Source organism: Gadus morhua, chromosome 7 (genome assembly GCF_902167405.1).
Source record: "Gadus morhua chromosome 7, gadMor3.0, whole genome shotgun sequence".
Taxonomy (NCBI): Eukaryota; Metazoa; Chordata; class Actinopteri; order Gadiformes; family Gadidae; genus Gadus; species Gadus morhua.
Window position 1 is genome coordinate 21,875,801 of NC_044054.1, and position 19,281 is coordinate 21,895,081.

General features: G+C 48.5%; 2 protein-coding genes across 3 annotated transcripts in view; one reads left to right on the forward strand and one right to left on the reverse strand.

The window, feature by feature from the left end:
- Nucleotides 1–1,164, forward strand: part of alcama (activated leukocyte cell adhesion molecule a) — a 75,867-nt gene extending 74,703 nt beyond the window's left edge. The window contains exon 16 of the mRNA XM_030361552.1: nucleotides 50–1,164. The gene's annotated coding sequence lies outside the window, so the exon portion shown is untranslated. The remainder of the gene's footprint in view (nucleotides 1–49) is intronic.
- A 2,530-nt stretch (nucleotides 1,165–3,694) lies between these two features.
- The window catches only part of cblb (Cbl proto-oncogene B, E3 ubiquitin protein ligase), a 43,958-nt gene continuing 28,371 nt past the window's right edge, over nucleotides 3,695–19,281 (reverse strand). Inside the window, exons 11-19 of one of the 2 annotated variants that reach the window (XM_030361550.1) lie at nucleotides 18,248–18,466; nucleotides 17,397–17,873; nucleotides 15,188–15,264; nucleotides 12,778–12,924; nucleotides 12,206–12,300; nucleotides 11,734–11,856; nucleotides 11,045–11,218; nucleotides 9,468–9,590; nucleotides 3,695–7,265 (exon numbers count right to left, since the gene is read on the reverse strand). In XM_030361550.1, the coding sequence (XP_030217410.1) occupies nucleotides 6,940–7,265; nucleotides 9,468–9,590; nucleotides 11,045–11,218; nucleotides 11,734–11,856; nucleotides 12,206–12,300; nucleotides 12,778–12,924; nucleotides 15,188–15,264; nucleotides 17,397–17,873; nucleotides 18,248–18,466 (1,761 nt within the window). In that variant the 3' untranslated portion in view covers nucleotides 3,695–6,939. The remainder of the gene's footprint in view (nucleotides 7,266–9,467; nucleotides 9,591–11,044; nucleotides 11,219–11,733; nucleotides 11,857–12,205; nucleotides 12,301–12,777; nucleotides 12,925–15,187; nucleotides 15,265–17,396; nucleotides 17,874–18,247; nucleotides 18,467–19,281) is intronic. The other variant, XM_030361551.1, reaches the window with a different exon arrangement.

The window sequence follows — 19,281 nt, forward strand, 5'->3', positions numbered from 1 at the left end:
CTAGTCTATTCAGCGACACGACTAATTCATCTTCGTTTTCATCACGTAGAACGTGGTCGAGAGACACCATAGCAAGTTTCCAAAATGAAGACTCCCTCACCCTCACTGGCTGCCGTAGACGCCCATCATCAGCCTGAACGCCAGCAGCGGCCAATGATAACACAGCAACGCTACACTAAGCCCCGACCACTTCAGACCTGCTGTTGGATCCCCTAACCACTTCCCCCCCTCCACCCCCGCCATCACTACTCCCCCGGCCTCTCTCTGTGTAAAGGTCTGCACTGTGGCTGCCCTCCATGTGTATTCCTGTAAAGTTATGTTCCTGTGTTCCTGGTGAATGCTTTTGTTTGTGTTTAATTTTCAGTTCTGTCATTATTTCGAGGTCACGTTGCTTGCAAACAGAGAGTATTTGTTATTTTCTTCTTCCCCCTTCAAAGAATGTACATTTTCTTGTTTTGTTTTTCTTGTTGGTTTTGTAAGGGCCCCTGTGTACCAAAGCCTAATAATTTGTGTGATTTGGGATAAGCATGCATATTTTGTTCTTTTGCGTCTTTTTTGTGTGGATTAAAGGAATAATATGAATCTGATTGTGGAGAGATGAACCACAGTGTCACTGCTGTTCTCTAAAGTGTGTAGGCTGTGGAACGTCAGTCAATCATCCCCGTTCAGTCCTTCTAGGGGGATAACCGGGAGGACATGCTATCAACTAACCTCCTCCCCTCTCCCCTTAATCCCTCTTCATCTGACATGGTTTTGTTCAAAACTCTTTCAAAATGTAACGTGTCGTGCAGCAGTTGTATTCAAAGCACATCGGACTCACCTTCCGATGCAATTTAGAAACGAGCTGAAGGGTTTGACAATGGATTGCACTATTGGGATTGAATACTACAAAGTACTCAGTGCCAATCACGAGCCATTGGCAGTGACAGGCCCGGGAGGCCCGGTTCTTTTTGCCTTGTATGTAAATGGCATCGGTCGCACTCGTGTCGGTGTGTTAACGCGCACAGGGGCCCAGAGATGGAGCGTCACAATGGACCTGTGCACCAATTACTTGTTGCACCGTTGTGCATTTGCTATTGCCGCTTCGCTTTTTTCTTCACTTTACTTTCCTTTTTACTCCGAGGGTTTAAATGTGAAAAGGACAAAATGTAAAAAAAAAAACACGTAAAAAGACTTAAGACTGTGAGGAGAAAAAAAATAATAAGTATATGACGTTACAAAGATTGGCTCGCAATATTTTCCCTTACGTTTCTCTACTGTAAACACTGAAAGATGAGTCGTAGCCTTGCGACTACACACCGAAGGTCGCCTAGACTTGTGAAGTGTTAATGATTTTTATGCTGACCTGAAATCCAGTCAACATGGTTTCCCTTTCTGTGTCTTAATACCACCCTCTCACTGAGAGTCTTTCGTCTGCATAACTGACTGTGTGCGTTTCACTCCAGCTTTCTGAATACCCTGACCTTTATCCAGGGTATATTTATTTCTGCCAGTCATTACACTAAGCAGTTTTGAGGTTCATGTTTTTCTTGTTCTGTTGTTTTTTAATTCTATCAGTTGATTTAGATTTTGTCATGTAGCCCCCCCCAAGTGTTACTAAGGTACTGTTTGGTAGGGCAGTTCAGTCAGAGAGGGATGAGGATGGGTTAGGGTTAGGGTTAGTGAAATATGTAGTAAAAATACAAAGATAGAGTATGTGTATTTTTGGGGGGACGGCACGGAAGGATAGACCAAGAGCAAAAGAAGCAGTTGTTAGAATAACCGAACAATGTCATCCTGGTTGAGGTCACAGCGCAATGAATGCAGTTCTACTCGCCTACCAAAGAACAACAGTTCTCAAGAAAAGAGTTAATCAATGCTATGACGCTAGTCTGCAACCACAGTCCTGAGTAAGATAATGTTACATGCTGCGTTCTTGCTACATGGTATTAACCGTGAAGTCAAAAGGCTTCAGAGTTGAACCTCAGAGTAGGAGTATACCTCTGACCATTTTGGGAGAAAAAAAAACATGAGAATGGTAAGCAAAAGGCACTGGGATCTGTGGTTTGAGTGACACTGAGATCTGTCCTGTACAATGGAAGAGGTGTGGTCATATGTGTACTGGAGATCTGGATGAACACGGCCTAGTTAGTTTTCCTCTCATACCGTTTGTTCCTAGTTTTAAATAATCAGGTCAGCAGTGAAACCAAAGAGGGTAAAAAAAAGAGACGAGAATGCCATCGTAGTATTGTATATATTGACTTCTTTTTTTTTTACCGTTGTTGTCAATAAAGTGTTCATTTTGAACAACAAAAAAAAAAATGTCTGTGTGCAATTATTTTTCGTCAGATTGTAAGATTGCACATATTGTACTGTTTTAAAACACAGCCTCAAGAAATTATGTTTTCTTGAGGCTTTTAAAAAGTAATGCTGTAGGCCTACCTGCAGTACAAAAATGAAAGGCATCAGTACTGGTAGCAAACTATTGATTTACCGTCACTTAAAGCCTCAATCAGCAATTTTTGCTCGTCTAACTTTCTTTTGATTAAATTGTGTTTTGATTGAGTCTCATGGTTCTCATATAACTGTTTGACTGCTGGCAATTGCTAAGGTTCTGAATGCATGGGATCCATGAGACTCAATCCAAACACAATTTAATCAAAATGAGGACCATGAGACCCAATCAAATCACAATTTAATCCAAACAGAAATTGCTGATTGCAGCTCGAGAACACCCTTTTAGAGATACGCCTAGTCCTGCAGGGGTGTTCTTTTTAAATGTGGTATTTCTAAATCACCATATTATTGCTATATTTGTGAGAGCGAGGATGTAAATAATGAAATACTGCTCTGAACCTTGCGAACCCCAGCTGTTAGGCTCCGGCTCCCCACGCAGAACTGTAGCTAATTAATCATCCACCTTCGCATTTATGCTCAGCCAACATGTTTTATTAAGGCAGTCACTTCATTGTCTGACTGCGATGCACTGATAGCCATCATCTTTATTGCATAAGCGTTGCGTTCACATGCCATGCATTATATCGTTGTAAACATTGCTGCATAAGCATTAGGGATTATTATGAATTAAATAATTTATATTCCTTCTCACAAGTCGAAATCTTTGTATAGGTTTTGACAGCCAAAACCGTGTTGAATAAAGCTGTAAAAATCCTTCCAAACACATACAATGACAGCTACTAAAAAATGAAGAACAAAATTGGATTACGCAACTTTTATTTGTTTGATTTGTGTACCACTCCATCCCAAGGACAGCATTAGCAGTAAGAGATTAGCCCTTCCATCGCAGAAGGCACATTTTAGACCAAATATAAACAGCAACAACACGAACACGGTTCTCATGACAAATGCAAAAAACGACGTGGACATGTAATGAAGGAGGATAATCATGTTAAACCTGACCTCTAGGTAATGAGATGAGCGGATGTTAAATGAGGAGGCAACTGGTGGAAAAGGATGGACGACGTGTCTTTTGCACCGAGGTTAACTCAAGCGAAACGTGTCTGCACACTTAACACTTGCACTCTAGTTTTAACAGTCACAGTGGAGAGAAAATTGCTTCGTGATCTGTGGCATGCACACACACAAACACACACACACACACACACACACACACACACACACACAGACACACACACACACACACACACACACACACACACACACACACACACACACACATAAATGGACTATTACAACCAATAGACATGACTTTCTTTTATTTCGTATCCATGGAAATAACATACTAAGAAAAAAGGCATCATGAATGTATAAATTAATTGCACGTTACACTTTACATATTTTGACACCGTTTTTTGTTTAGGGTATTTTTTTTGCCACAGAACGTTAAGAAAAAACTAATTATAAAAAAAAGTAACAACTGCCCTTTTTGCAATCTTAAGGCCACTTACACCAATTTCAAAGGAATGCGCCACGGGGAATTTCTGACAGTGGATACAGAGATATTTTCAATCTGAAAGGATCCAAAGAAAATCGAGACACCGTGCAAAGTCAAGCTTTCAGTTGAAATGGAATGCCACATGGATTCAGCTTTGGAATATGCTAGAACTGTATAGACCGGGGAGGGCTGTCGTTGGCCGTTGGAACGGGTCCTTTAAAGTGGCTGTGCCACGCCTGGTGTAAATAAAAGGTGTGCACAACATCATGACATCAAGGGACACACTGAGGAGATTTTCTGCCACATTCTGAATACTGAAAGGACAGCACAACGGAGACAGAAAAAAATAATATATCTGTTTTGCTCGGTGGTGCTATGAACAGAGGCAAGTTTGCACCAACATTTTGTTATTTTTTTCGTCCAAAAAGGGAAATATGACATTTTCAAATCCTCCTTTAAAATTGCTGCTTCATATAACAATGATATAAACAAACAAATACTCGATGCAGGGGCAACAGAGGGTAAACAAGATTCAAACAAGCCCTCACATATGCAAAGCAGCGAAAAACACAATTATACCAAAACAAAGAAAATGTACAGTGAATTGAGGAGTTGTAAGTATGTAGTGCTAATTAAAAAGCTGCCATAGCCCATCCAACCCGAGGGGGTTGGGTCCAATTCTTTCAGCAAAGACTTGTTATTAGCCCTATCTTACAAAACCCAAGCATAACACAATCATTGTCAGATGTATTAGATTAGGGTACCACACCAGGGGAGACACACTAGGGATTCATCCACTATGAAGAGGTGGTCCGGGATTGCCTGATGCATGTTAAACTGGCGACAGCAAAAGCAGTTTAAAAAGATGCTTGTGTGTGTGTGTGTGTGTGTGTGTGTGTGTGTGTGTGTGTGTGTGTGTGTGTGTGTGTGTGTTTGTGTGTGTGCGTGTGTGCACATGGCCACACCTGGTATTGAATGAACAAACATATTTAACCATCTATGATCTCACTGTTTTGTCGTTTGTTCTCAAATATTAGAAAAATGACAGATCAACCCATGTGATTTCCCCTATCCAATAAAATTAATTAATGAAGGCATTTGCAGTCATCGGAGGAACCCAACACACACACACACACACACACACACACACACACACACACACACACACACACACACACACACACACACACACACACACACACACACACACCATCACACAGATCCTAGATTCATTAAACCAGTGCTTCCCAACCTGTGGATCCCGCTCCCAGTAGAGGTCACAAATGTTTCACAGAGGGGTCTTGAAACTCTTGTTTCCATTTGGATATTAAGGCGATATATACAACGAATCCAGCTCAAATGTATTAAAAAAAGGTAGCACATAACCTCTACAACTACAATTCAAGTTTTTTTTCGGTGGGGTCAGTTAATGCAATTGGGAGTTCCCCAGTCCTCAGTCCATGCCATGGCGGAAATGTTAAGTGATGCAATACGACTCGATGAAACGCATGAGGGTCCTCGAGGAAACCCAGACTGGGAGAGCCACTGAAGGTATAGCTGCACCAACGTGGTTCCGTGTGCATGCTGAGCGGCTTCTGGTGCAGAACCAGCGGTACCTAATGCACTGTGGCCACCTCTGCCGTCCACCGGAGCAAACCCAACCACAACAACAACAGCAACAACATCAACGACAACAACAACATAGCATGGCATAGCACAGCGACGCCCTAGCAGCCTGCGGCGACGCAGCGCATCCAGGGAACCCAACCTGACATTTCCAAATGAACCGTCCTTTGGCAGTTAAGGGATGAACAGTCCCATGGCTATGCTCCGCTCCCATCACTCAAATGCTTATAGAATGCGCGCGCACACACACACACACACACACACACACACACACACACACACACACACACACACACTGGCACGTAGCTTTTGACACATACATTCAAAACCAAAGTCTCTTTGGCTCTCATTCGCTCTCCACCTCCATCTATTTTTCTCTTTCTCTCTATCATTCTTTCTGTCATTATCCCTGTCCCCCGTTCTCCTTCTCTTAGCCCTTGATGGGACGAAGGAAACTAAAGCAAAAGAGTTTGTCTCCCCCTGCTGGACGTGAATTTAATAATTAACGGAAGGCCATGAACACATTTAGCATATTTCTTTTCAGTGCAGAAATGATGACTTAACCGGTGAAATACTATTACACGAGGAATCAATGTAGCGGCAGCAGCAGGGGAACGAGAAGGAGTCATATATATATATATACACATATATATTAATAAATATACATATATACACATATATATACATGTATATATATACATATATACACATATACTTACTTATAGATACACACATACATATATACACACATAAATATATATGTATAGATGTGTGTGTGTGTGTGTGTGTGTGTGCGCGCTGGCGCGCGTGTGTTTACATTTACAAAAAAACAGTAATTGGCTGCGTGTGTGAAATGTTGAACAAAAGAGTTGTCCTTGTGAGAGCGAAGGCAGTGCGCGCGGCCAGCCGTTTCCTGGTGATCAATCTCGCTGTCCGTTCTCACAGATATTGAAGAAAAACCCACAAAGCAACAACAGAAAACACGTCCCCGTCCACCGTCTGTCAGCGCAGAAGGTCCTCCTGTGGTCGCGCCTCACTCGCTGGTTTCCCCACCTCCGTGCCGCAGTCCGTCATCGTCAGCGCCGTCCCGACCCCCGGCCCGCTGACCGCTGGCCGCCGGCCGTACCCTCCCTGCGTCCAACGAGCCCGGCTCCAGAAGCCCTTTTTGTTTTGTATTCAACCAAGGGGCAACAGCTTTAACGCGTTCCCCCTCTCCCTCTGTGTGTGTGTGTGTGTGTGTGTGTGTGTGTGTGCTCTCCTACACGTGTGTGTGCATCTGCGCTTTCATGTGTGTGTGTGTGTGTGTGTGTGTGTGTGTGTGTGTGTGTGTGTGTGTGTGTGTGTGTGTGTGTGTGTGTGTGTGTGTGTGTGTGTGTGTGTGCATCCAGACGCGTGTCCAGACGTTGGTCCCCGCCCGTTCATCTAGACTTGGAGCCGGGTGCCACCAGGGCGAACTCTCGCAGAATGTTCCGGGCCACCTCCACCTTGTTCTGGGCGATCATCAGCGCCCGCTTCACGTCCTCGAACGAGTACCCCTCCCCCATCAGCTGGGCGATCTTGGCGTCGGCGCTCTCGCACCCCGCCGCTGACGAAGAGGAGGAGGAGGAGCAGGAGGGCGGGGGCAGCGGCGGCGGGGGGTGGTGCCCCGCGTGAGACTTCCCGTGCGGGACCTCCGGCGCCGGGGGGGCCTTGCGGGGGAAGGGCTTGGGGGGCCGGGCGGGCGCCTGCTGGAAGTCCGGAGCCCCTACGGAGGGAGGGGGGGGGGGGGGGGGGGGGGGAGGGGGGGGGGGGGAGAGGATGTCATCACGTCACAATAAGCAGAGCAAACCAAGAGCAATGGGAACACGTGGCGCCGTGGACACAGCAGAGGGGGGAAACCTGTTTATTGGTTAGCTGAGCGGACCCTTTGATCCACCAGAGCGGCTCAGAGTCTCCTCGCTGCTTTAGGGCAAGGGGGGCTAAGTGGGGTCTTGTTGGAGGATGCCCACAGGTGAGGCTGCGGGGGGGGGGTGGCTACAGGCGGATCGACCCAGTGCTTTTCGGCTGGAGGGCAAACACCCTCCCCCCTAGCCATTAGGCTAGCTGTAATCTCGGGCCCAGCAGTATAAACTACTGGTTTATACAGAACCTCTTAGGCAGACAAGACAGAGCCTGGGCTGAGGAACAAACCTAAACTGCCTTGTTTGCTGTTTTTTTAGAGAGGTATCCTACTGAAGAAAACATATTTTGGTGTTGATCTGAAACCTAACGTTTTATTACAGTTAACCACGGCCAGCCGAGTGTGGTTCGCATTTGTTACTGATTTGTGCTAGTTCGCTCCAAATCATCGATATTCATCTCAAGATATTCATCTAAGGTCGGATTCTGAAACTACACTATCCTCAACCCTCATCAGTCATTCATCGTCGGCAATGGAACGTTTTTTTCCCGTGCAGTTCCTTGGTTTAATATGTGGGAGCCGTAACCTTGGGGCGCTTTATCTGCTCGGTCAACATTCATTAGGGGCCCTCGGAGCCGGGCAGCGGGGGCCCCGCACTGGGCTCTGAAGTCCGCCATGCGCGGCTCCCCTTTATTAACAATTCCATCGCATGCCATCCCGGGTGACTTTGAAGTGGATTCACTGTGATTTCCTGTGAACCTGGATACATTTTATGGTTCATAATTGACCCTACAAAACTAATATTGTTTGGACCATCCTAACCCCCCCACCCCCGCAAACAGTAATATTACATCTCAGGCCGGCATGAGAATCTGCATTTTATCCGTCCCCACAGAAGTACTGTATACTCAAATATAAATACCGGTAATAAAAAAAAAAAAAAATTCTATTAATATAACTAGAATGATAATTGATACTTAAAGGTTGAGTGATTTAAATTGCTGTTGCCACTAGTATTGAGGTTGCAGATTGCAACCAACTGAATCCCCCCCCCCATCGGGTTAGTTTCCCACACCAATAAAATAATAACTAATGATGTAGCTGAATGTGACTGTGCACACATTTCCATTTAGAGAAAAAAGGACATTCATTTTTAATCGCACCAAGGTTGATTTTCACAGCTTTTTAGCCTGCGAATATCCAATCCCGTAGGGGCATCATTGTCCTTGTCACAATGGACACTGTGCATGTAGTAGGACGTGCCGGAGGTAACAGCCAATTTACGTTTCTCAAACACAGTCCTCTTTTTGCATCCATAGTGGTGCACTACATTCACAGACCTATCATCATCGCTATCTGTTGTATGTATGGTAGATTCATCTGGATGCAGTTGGCACTACAAGCCCATACTTATTTGCGCCGCGGTACGTGAATATGTTGCCTTTGATAACATGGCGTTCCGCAGTGTTGACTTTACCCGAAAGAGTGCAAGCCTACGTCTAACTATCGAACAGGGAACCCACCCAAAATTGTACATTTCCATTGACTTTGATGTCCGCTTCAGAGAGGGTTATGTTTCTGGGATACGTAGTATAACCCTACGGTGTGTGGCTCATTTCAAATGCAACATCGCTCATTATAACTGACACAACGACGGTGCTAAAAAATAACCACAAATAGGTCGTAGCCATGGGGATAACACTGCCCAACTCCTGACTACAACTCTGAGCCCGAAACACATTTTCTTAAAAATAAGGCTCAAACTAAGGTTAACGAAAAACAAAGCAATTCTCACTTTCATGGGATTATGCACCAATTAAAACATACTTCTGAGTGTTCCATTCCATTTCAAGTCTGTTCTGTTAGCTGCCACTCAATTCTACTCTCTGGCCTTTAGACCTTTAACACTGCCTGGAGCGGCTACAGGGAACACAGAGTTCCAAAACTAACCCCATTTAATCACAGGCTCTCCCGTGAACCGGAATCACCCTCAGGTCCTCGCTCTCTCCCAACACTGCCGCTACTGAACCCTCATGAAGCCAGAGTCCGACCGCTCTCCGCTCCTACCTTGTGCGGCGGTCAGGTGTGGGTGGTCCAGGCCCTCCCTGGGGAGGTACTTGACATGGTCCACCGCCTGCCTGCGAAGGGGGGGGAGGGGCGCCGCCCCGCTCAACATGTCCAGCACCGCCTCTGAAAGGTCATCACGTGTCATCCGTGTGTGTGTGTGTGTGTGTGTGTCATCACGCTCTCACTATCGAAAAACACGCGTCGAACAGACAATGCAGTCAGCGCCCCCCCCCAGCGCCTCCTCTGCCGTCCTCCCCCTGGGGGGCTAGCGCTCATACTGTGTTGATATCAAATATCAACACGATAAGGAGAACGTGATTCATGGGGACGGACGGGGAAGTGAGGCCGGGGAAACGTAGCAGCGGCAGACGAGCGCAGACCCAATCTGATCTGGTGGAATCAGCGCAGCAGACACAGGGAGGTAAACATGGTCCTCTGATGAAGGCCGAGCGGGGGTCTGACGGCGGTGAACACGCAGCGCTTTATCTCCCGACGCATGCGGCGCTATCACAAGTCTTCCTGTTTGCCGCGGCCTGCATTGTTCTTTTAGGTGTGGCGGTGGGTGGTGTAGAGGTGGGTGGTGTAGAGGTGGGTGGTGTAGAGGTGGGTGGTGTGGAGGTGGTGGTGTAGAGGTGGGTGGTGTAGAGGTGGGTGGTGTAGAGGTGGGTGGTGTAGAGGTGGTGGTGTGGAGGTGGGTGGTGTGGAGGTGGTGGTGTAGAGGTGGGTGGTGTAGAGGTGGGTGGTGTAGAGGTGGGTGGTGTGGAGGTGGGTGGTGTGGAGGTGGGTGGTGTAGAGGTGGGTGGTGTGGAGGTGGGTGGTGTGGAGGTGGTGGTGTAGAGGTGGGTGGTGTAGAGGTGGTGGTGTAGAGGTGGGTGGTGTAGAGGTGGGTGGTGTGGAGGTGGTGGGGGGTGGTGTGGAGGTGGGTGGTGTAGAGGTGTGTGGTGTGGAGGTGGTGGTGTAGAGGTGGGTGGTGTGGAGGTGGTGGTGTAGAGGTGGGTGGTGTAGAGGTGGGTGGTGTGGAGGTGGGTGGTGTAGAGGTGGGTGGTGTGGAGGTGGGTGGTGTGGAGGTGGTGGGGGGTGGTGTGGAGGTGGGTGGTATGGAAGTGGATGGTGTTGAGGTGGTGGGTGGTGTGGAGGTGGGTGGTGTGGAGGTGGTGTGGAGGTGGTGTGGAGGTGGGTGGTGTGGAGGTGGGTGGTGTTGAGGTGGTGGTGTTGAGGTGGTGTTGAGGTGGTGGGGGGTGGTGTTTTCAGGTGGGTGGTGTGGAGGTGGGTGGTGTTGAGGTGGGTGGTGTTGAGGTGGGTGGTGTGGAGGTGGTGGTGTGGAGGTGGGTGGTGTTGAGGTGGTGGGGGGTGGTGTTGAGGTGGTGGGGGGTGGTGTTGAGGTGGTGGTGTCGAGGCGGGTTTTGTGGAGGTGGTGGGGGGTGGTGTTGAGGTGGTGGGGGGTGGTGTTGAGGTGGTGGTGTCGAGGCGGGTGGTGTTGAGGTGGCGGGTGGTGTTGAGGTGGTGGGGGGTGGTGTTGAGGTGGTGGTGTCGAGGCGGGTGGTGTTGAGGTGGGTGGGGGCTGGTGGTGCCGTTACCTGGGGTCAACAGCAGGTGCTCGTGGCCCGACGCCGGGCGGTGCGGCCGGGTGACAGCCGGGAAGGAGGCGGAGGAGGGCAGGTCGGTGCAGCTGTGGCGGAGGGGGGGCGGCGGGGGCTGCGGGGGAGGGGTGGACTGGGGGGAGGGCCGGCCGTTGAGGTGACCCTCGACCGCTGCGACCGGGGGGAGTTAGGAGAGGATAGAGAGGGAGAGGGGGCGAGGTGAGGTAGAGGGCAAGACCAGATTTCCTTTTCCTTTTTAAAGACGTTTGGGAACGTTGCAAATTAAAATTAATTAAAACGCCCCGTGGTGAATAAAATTAATGAGGCACGTTAAGTAGCCTGAGACGGATCAAACGAGCAGTGAAAAAAAGGAGATACTTGCTTGTGCACAACTGTGACACGCACTTAAAGCCGTGCAAAGTTTGCCACTTGATTTAAATCTCATCAGCACTTTCCTCTTCATCGTCATCTTCAACATCATCCTTACCCACACAATCACCACCCTCGTCATCATCATCATCCTCACCCCCATCCTCCTCACCAACACCTTCATCATCATCCTCACCCCCACTAACACCATCACCATCCTCACCCCCACTAACACCATCACCATCCTCACCCCCACTAACACCATCACCATCCTCACCCCCACTAACACCATCACCATCCTCATCCACATCCAGTACCTTGAGGGGCCAGCAGGACGTCATAGTCTGAGGGGGTTCTGAGGTTCCGTGGGGGGCAGGGGGCAGCATGAACCGCTGCTGCTGCTGCCGGCGGCGGGGGTCTGACCAGCTCGAAGGGCCCACCTGGAGACCGGTGAAGCAATAGTGAGACTGCTGCTTGAATGGGAACTGAGAGGCAATTAGAATCACCGGGCACTCATTTCAGTCTATCAAACAAAAACCCTCTTCTTTGGTTTCCTTTCTTGTACTTCTGTTCTATTGTCAGCGAATTGAAAGAGAAATACCGACAGAACAAAAGAAAGAAAGGTAGAATGAATGAAAGAAAGATAGAAAGAAGGAAAGAAGGAGCCTTATCGACTTGAAAACGCACAGTTGAAGGTGTGTTTCCCTAGACGTCCATAGTATTGTATACGAATGTGTACATGATGGTAGACGTATATGACAGCAGTTATATACCGGCAGGAGGACTCACCATGCTCTGGAGGCTTGACCTTCCTCTCCTCAGAAGAAGAGGAGGAGGAGGAAGAGGAGGAGGAAGGGGGCTCCGGGGACCCGTTCTCCCCATGCCTGCAGAGGAGAGAGAACAGAAGAGAAAGTAAGGGAGGAGTAAGAGAGGAGTAAGAGAGGAGAAAGAGAGGAGTAAGAGAGGAGAAAGAGAGGAGTAAGAGAGGAGTAAGAGAGGAGAAAGAGAGGAGAAAGAGAGGAGTAAGAGAGGAGTAAGAGAGGAGTAAGAGAGGAGAAAGAGAGGAGTAAGAGAGGAGAAAGAGAGGAGTAAGAGAGGAGTAAGAGAGGAGTAAGAGAGGAGTAAGAGAGGAGAAAGAGAGGAGTAAGAGGGGAGTAAGAGAGGAGTAAGAGAGGAGTAAGAGAGGAGTAAGCTCCACGCCAGGATGTGGCTGCTTCCACACCACAACGACACAATGACTAATAACTGGTCCAGGTTGCAGCACACATCGCAGGCCATGACCACATTTAACCTTCTGGTTCCACCACCCCCTGCTCCCAGAGTGCAGCGTGGGAGACGGCCTCCCCGGAGGTCTAGCCTACCTGCTTGGGGCCGATATGGAGATGCAGATAGGGGCTTGGCTGATACACAGGCTGGATGAGGGCACCTGGTACAGCGTCTCTGGCCTCTCCGGGGGGCCCCGCTCTCTCTCCCTCTCCAGCCCGCCTCTGCTGAAGTGATTCTGGGGTCTGTGGTGTGACAGTGAACAGGACCGTTAAGACAGGTCACCAGACAGGTTCTTAGTTTATTATGTTTGTCGCGGAGACGTTTGATATTGTTCCGTTTCCCTTGATCTCCGCGCAACTCGTGAACATTTTTCGCCCCCGGGTTTAGATTTTTGGGTTTTCATGAATATTGATCTGAGCAGTGATGCCAGCTCATTGACTCTTTGTGACGCTCCCTCAACCTCTCCTTGACTAGCAGCCGCCAGCGAGCCGGGCCTGAACATGTTTAGGGAATACAAAACACAACTCTCTATTCAGACACTTCCAAGCTGCTATCTACTCAACTGTTGGCTCTGGCTTCGCCCCCGGAGAGAGAGAGAGAGTCAGAGTCAGATAGAGAGAGAGAGGAAAGATAGAACGTCTGAGAGAATAAAAGCTCAAGAGCTTTTAAAGACTCACTGGAGAGAAAATCTAAAATAGGAATCAGAGCGCCTGTGGGGTGCGTGGGTGTGAGCGTGTGCGTGTGTGTGTTTGTATTTGCGCGTGCGTGTGTGCATACATTCCTGTGTACGAACCTGCACGTATCCCAGGTATGGAAGAGCATGTGTGTGCAAGTCAGCAGATAGCTTGTTTAGCTACAACGCTCTGTGTGTTCCAAATAATTGCCACCCCAAGACATAGTGGCTCGTTACTCATGAGCTCCTGACTAACTATCATAAAAACTGTTTACAAAAAAAGTATATATTTATTAATATTTATCAGGGTGCGAAATTAACAGGGCCACTTAAAACAAATGAAGCTCCCATTGAATTTGGGATGGCAGGGGCAACGTTTAATGAAATTGCCCTGGAAACGACCCAAAATACCCCCCCCCCCCCCCCCCCAAGGTTGATAAGCTAATGCCGAGTGACAGACCTCCCTCTCTGCTTCGCATCCTCTACACCAGCCGACACATAATCTAATTCATCAGGGGCTAAAAGCCTGTTAGACAGCCAGTCCCGTCTTTTCTTCCTCTTTCTTTTTCTAAACAGCTCCTTCCATCGGTGCCTCGATGCTGCATTCGCTCACTGAGCAGACCTGCACTAGCATGCATACTCAAAAACAAACTGAAACACAGGCAAACTAAAAGGGCTGGACAAACATGCGGTCTCCATTGGCGGAATAATTCAGGCGCTGGACTTTAATAATTCATATACTCACCCCATTATTGCGTGTAATTTTGACTTTTGGGAAAACTGGAACTGCATATATATCGTATTTTGGATCTGTTTATTTTGTCAGGTATATTATCAATCGTTACTCTCTGTATTATTTATCCCTATATATATAGATATATATAATTTTTGCCACACATTGCTTTACCTTTCTAGAGTAGTATGGCCTACATTGGTAGTTGCCGGTGACTTAGCCCTTCAGTGGGCCTGTCTGTGAGAGTTATTCTGTGCATCATACAATGAACACTTTTACTTGGTATTGATGCAACATTACAAAAAAGAGAGGAAAACCGTGCGCAAGGGCATGAGGAAATGCTGGAAGTCCAAGCGTGCGGTCGTGTTCTGTCATGGGGACCAGTGTGAAATTAAGTGTCATCTGGCTTCCGAGCCAGCGAGGCATGCCAGACATACATTTGGTAGGAAATGCATTTGTAGAATCCAAGAGCAACGTTATGAGTGTGCGGTCACAAAATCCCCCGGTTCGTATCTTTCAATCATATTCCTTTTTGTTTCGAGAAGATGTATGATTCACATAAAAAAAAAAACATTATTAATGTTGTTTTATAAATACCTACAAACATAACTCCTGAGCCAGAAAACACAACCTTATGTGCTGTTTTGTCCACGTAAAAAATCTTCCTGTGTGGTTCTATTTCTGGAGGTTTTAATGAATTCTAGGCACAGAGAAAAACAGTTGAGGAAACTGTGTTCTTGAATCATGCACTGAGCACTGACCTTTTGCAAAAACCTTTTTCAATTCATCTTCAAGGTGATAGACAGTCAAGCTGGTTTCCTGCTATTATTCTTTATGTACAAGCCCCCACAGTCGTGAACTGTTGCTTTCTGGCCCGTCTCTGTGTTTTGTGTGCGTGTGCACGTGTCTGAATGTCAGTATGTGCGTGTGTGCGTACATAAATATGTATATGTGTGTGTAGGTTGTGCTGAATGTGCAGATATGGGCATTTGTCATGGTGGATATGTTTGTGTGTCTGTGCGTCTGCCTGCGTGTGTGTGTTTATCTCCCTGAGAGAGTTGTGGTGAATTTTTGTGTGTCTGTGTGTGTGTTTACTTACTTATGGCTTGTGGGTGGCGAGTGTCTGGGGGGGAGAATGTCGTAGTCATCGCTGATCTGGAAACCATTGGGGAAATGCTGCACACACACACACACACACACACACACACACACACACACACACACACACACACACACACACACACACACACACACACACACACACACACACCACACATTCAGCCACACACACACACACACACACACACAAACAGACACGCACACATTCGGCCACACAGACACACACACACACACACACACACACACAAACAGACACGCACACATTCGGCCACACAGACACACACACACACAAATGTTAGTATATTATTTTTGGAGAAAAGAGAAGTACTTTAAGAGAACTAGAGCACAAACGTATTGATCTGTTTGGACTGAGACTTCCTGTAAACAAAAGGTTTCCGGACAAAGGATGTCCACTCCGAAGACTTTATTATTGATATAGAAAGTAGAGGTACCATATAGTTATATGGTATGGCTAGATTCATTTAAACAAAGGGAGAGAACACCCAAATTGCTTGTCTGGCAAATGTGGACCATCACAGGAATAACAAAGGACAGTAAAAATAAGAGATTGATGTTAACATTGTGCAATAATCGACAAAAGATATATCAAAAGAATGCATGCTCAATCGCTTGCATGTTGAAGCACTTTGTAGAAGTTTTTTTCAATAAGTGCTATATTAACAAAGTCTATTTTTGTTAAATGTATTCTAAAATAGACAATGTCAGCAGCCTTCACACAATTCTCCCCAGAAATTACGAAATTGTTAGTTAGTTTGGCCGTTCACATGCCAGATGACCAAAAAACAACCCCAAACACACTAAGAGAAACTTATCCACCTCTAATTGCCTCAACGCCTCCCCTTGGGGGCGGGCAAAAGAGAGAGAGAGAAAATAGAGAAAAGAGAGAGAGGGAAAATAGAGAAAAGAGAGAGAGAGAGAGAGAGAGAGAGAGAGAGAGAGAGGGGGAGAGAGAGAGAGAGAGAGAGAGAGAGAGAGAGAGAGAGAGAGAGAGAGAGAGAGAGAGAGAGAGAGAGAGAGAGAGAGAGAGAGAGAGAGAGAGAGAGAGAGAGAGAGAGAGAGAGAGAGAGTAAGAGAGAGAGAGAGCAAAAGCGAGGGCGAAAGAGAGAGAAAAAGGGAGAGAGAGACAGTGAACGGGGGAGGGAAAGGCGCTGCGAGCGGGGGGGGGGGGGGGGGGAGTGCTGAGGTGTGATAGATAGGGCCCCGTGTTATTTTTTTTCTTTGGTTTTCTTTCCACGCGAGAGATTAACATTAATCCGCGTCGGCATCCATATTCAGGAGAGGGGGGACTGAGGGCTGCAGTGTTAGTCAGCAGAGCGCGTCTGGCAGCCCCTGGGAGCAGGAATCCTCCCCGGGTAGAGCAAATCCACGCCCGCCAAGGGGGTTAACAATCGGCCGGGCTGTTATTTCTCTATTTTTTCTTGCATGTTTTTTGGAGTTGCAAAGTTAGCGTAGCAGACTAACTTTATCCTCACATTAAGGTCATGAATTCCCCGCCGCACTCCCCTTGTTTTTATCAAGAGCTCAAACCGCTATGAGTTTTACCGCTAACAAATAACCTTGTCAAAGAAAGCAGGTATGGATTTTAGGCTAACATTGTTTTTCCATTCTGTATTAATTATACGGAGCCGGTCGAGTACATTTTATTTTTGTAGCCCTGAATCACGACTGGAGTCTCAAAGGGCTTCGCAGGCCATGTTTTATGACTCCAGCATTACCCTAGCCTCCTAAAGAGCAAAGCACCTTGAGGAGGAACTGAAAGCCAAATTATTAGCTGAAACTCAGACATCAGACTAATGTGGCTGAAACTGAAAACTCCCTCCTTGCACAGCTTCTCTGTTCCTCTTTGTCAGACCTGTCAGCCGCGGCTACTGCAGCTCCGGTACAAAGTGGACGCGACACACCGAATACAAATGGCTTCTCGGTTCTAAACTCGCCAGGGAGGGGGGCTGGTGGTGGGAGGGTGGGCGATGGGGAATGGGCCGGGGCCCTCTTTAAATCTCCCCACTTGTATAGATAAACAAGGGCAGAGATTTTTCTTTGAAATGGAGGACAGTGTATCATCTAAGCCTACTCGCAACACCAGACAACACGGCGTCCATCGAAGCGAACACGGACACAACAACCTCAGCAGCAGAAGAGGAAGTGGAAGAGCGAGGGGAGAGACAGACCTTGGAGACGTCGGGGGGGCCCGGGTGGTCCGCCCTGTGATGTGCTCGGCTCCCGCAGCCCGAGGGGAAGCTCAGCGGTCGGCCGTTGAGGCCAAGGTGGGAGGGGGGCTTTGGGGCCGTGACCACGGCGGCGGTGACGAAGGAGGAGGAGGAGGAGGAGGAGGAGGAGGAGGCGGAGGAGGAGGTAGAGCAGGAATGGTCACCCCCGTCGCTCTTGTTGTGGGGGTCGCACGGGAGCGACAGGGGGTCACTGGAGGGGCCGAGGGAGGAGGAGGAAGAGGAGGAGAGGGAGGAGAGGGAGGAAGGGCAGCAGCAGGAGGAGGACGAAGAGGAGGTGGAGGGGGCCAGCCAGGAGAGGCGGGACTCGGAAGGGTGGGGATGGGGTCGCTCGGGGGGAGGTGGCGGGGGCGGGTCCCGCTGGGGGGGCGGAGGCGCGGGGAGGGGCTTGTCCTGCTTCCTGGACATGCCTGGAGACGACTGGAAGAGGGAGAGAGAGAGAGACAGCTGTTTATGTTTGTCCACCACTGCGACCGGGGGACATAAGAGAGAGCAGGAGAGAGAGAGAGAGAGAGAGAGAGAGAGAGAGAGAGAGAGAGAGAGAGAGAGAGAGAGAGAGAGAGAGAGAGAGAGAGAGAGAGAGAGAGAGAGAGAGAGAGAGAGAGAGAGGGAGAGAGAGAGAGCTGTTTATGTTTGTCCACCACTGCGACCGGGGGACATAAGAGAGAGCAGGAGAGAGAGAGAGAGAGAGAGAGAGAGAGAGAGAGAGAGAGAGAGAGAGAGAGAGAGTCAGACAGACAGAGACAGACAGAGACAGAGAGACAGAGACAGAGAGAGAGACCGTCTGAACAGACCTTAGGCGAGGCGGTGGGGCTGGCGGAGGGCGAGCGGCCGGCCCCCTTCTGGATCAGGTCCAGGCGGGGGGGTACGGGGGGCAGGCCCAGGTGCTGGACCCCGTAGAGGCCCACGTCGGAGCAGCCCCCCCCAGAGGCGGCGGCGTGGGCCTTCCTGCGCTGGCTCAGGGGGGAGGAGGTGGGGGACACCATGGGGGAGTTCTGCCGCTCCGCACAGTGCTGGAGGGGGGGTGGAGGGGCAGGGCAGCGGGGTTAGGGTGGGGGGTCGACTCACAGATGAGAGGTGCTTGGTTCGATTCCTCAGTGTCCAGAGGTGGGACATCCTTGAGACACCATGCCTAAGCCCAACCCCCGTGTATCTGAGTTCACTGCAGGCTGCCTCGAATGCTTTTTGAATACTTGATGAAGGTACAGCACAAATCTGATCATTTTAGTACCAATGGACCATTCATTTTTCAAGGTTATTTAAAGCTAAATAAAAAAAACGATTCAAAGCCCCATTGTTGAAGACCCAGCTGGGCACCTCTGTTGATTTGTAAATGATTGTATGGAACTTGAAAGAGTGAGGCGGTGTATGACGGCAGCGTGTACGGTTACAAAGCTTTCCCAAGCTACATCGTGAGTCAGAGTGAGTTTTTACTTGCAACAAATTGCCCCTCACGCGTGACGAGAGGCACACTATTCTCCCTCGATGTGCGACTCTGACGTTTGACTCCGACTTCAAAGTCACCCCGATTCCCATCCATATTCATCATTCACCCACTATCAACCAATCTGTCCGTCTTCATTTACCGTTCATTACTTCAACCTCTCCCGCCCCGGGTGAGGTGACACCAGGGCTGTGGTTAAACATCTACGTGCCCTGAAGTAAAATAAAACCACCTCGATTTTGGGTACGATCCTGTCCAACCCCTGTCCCACGGAGACGGAGCAGTAGAGCAGCGTTTCAGTCCTCCCGCCTCGTCTTGAACGCAGAACCTTCCGAGTGACACATCGAGTAATGAATGGGGCTTTTCCTGGCAAGGGGATTGATT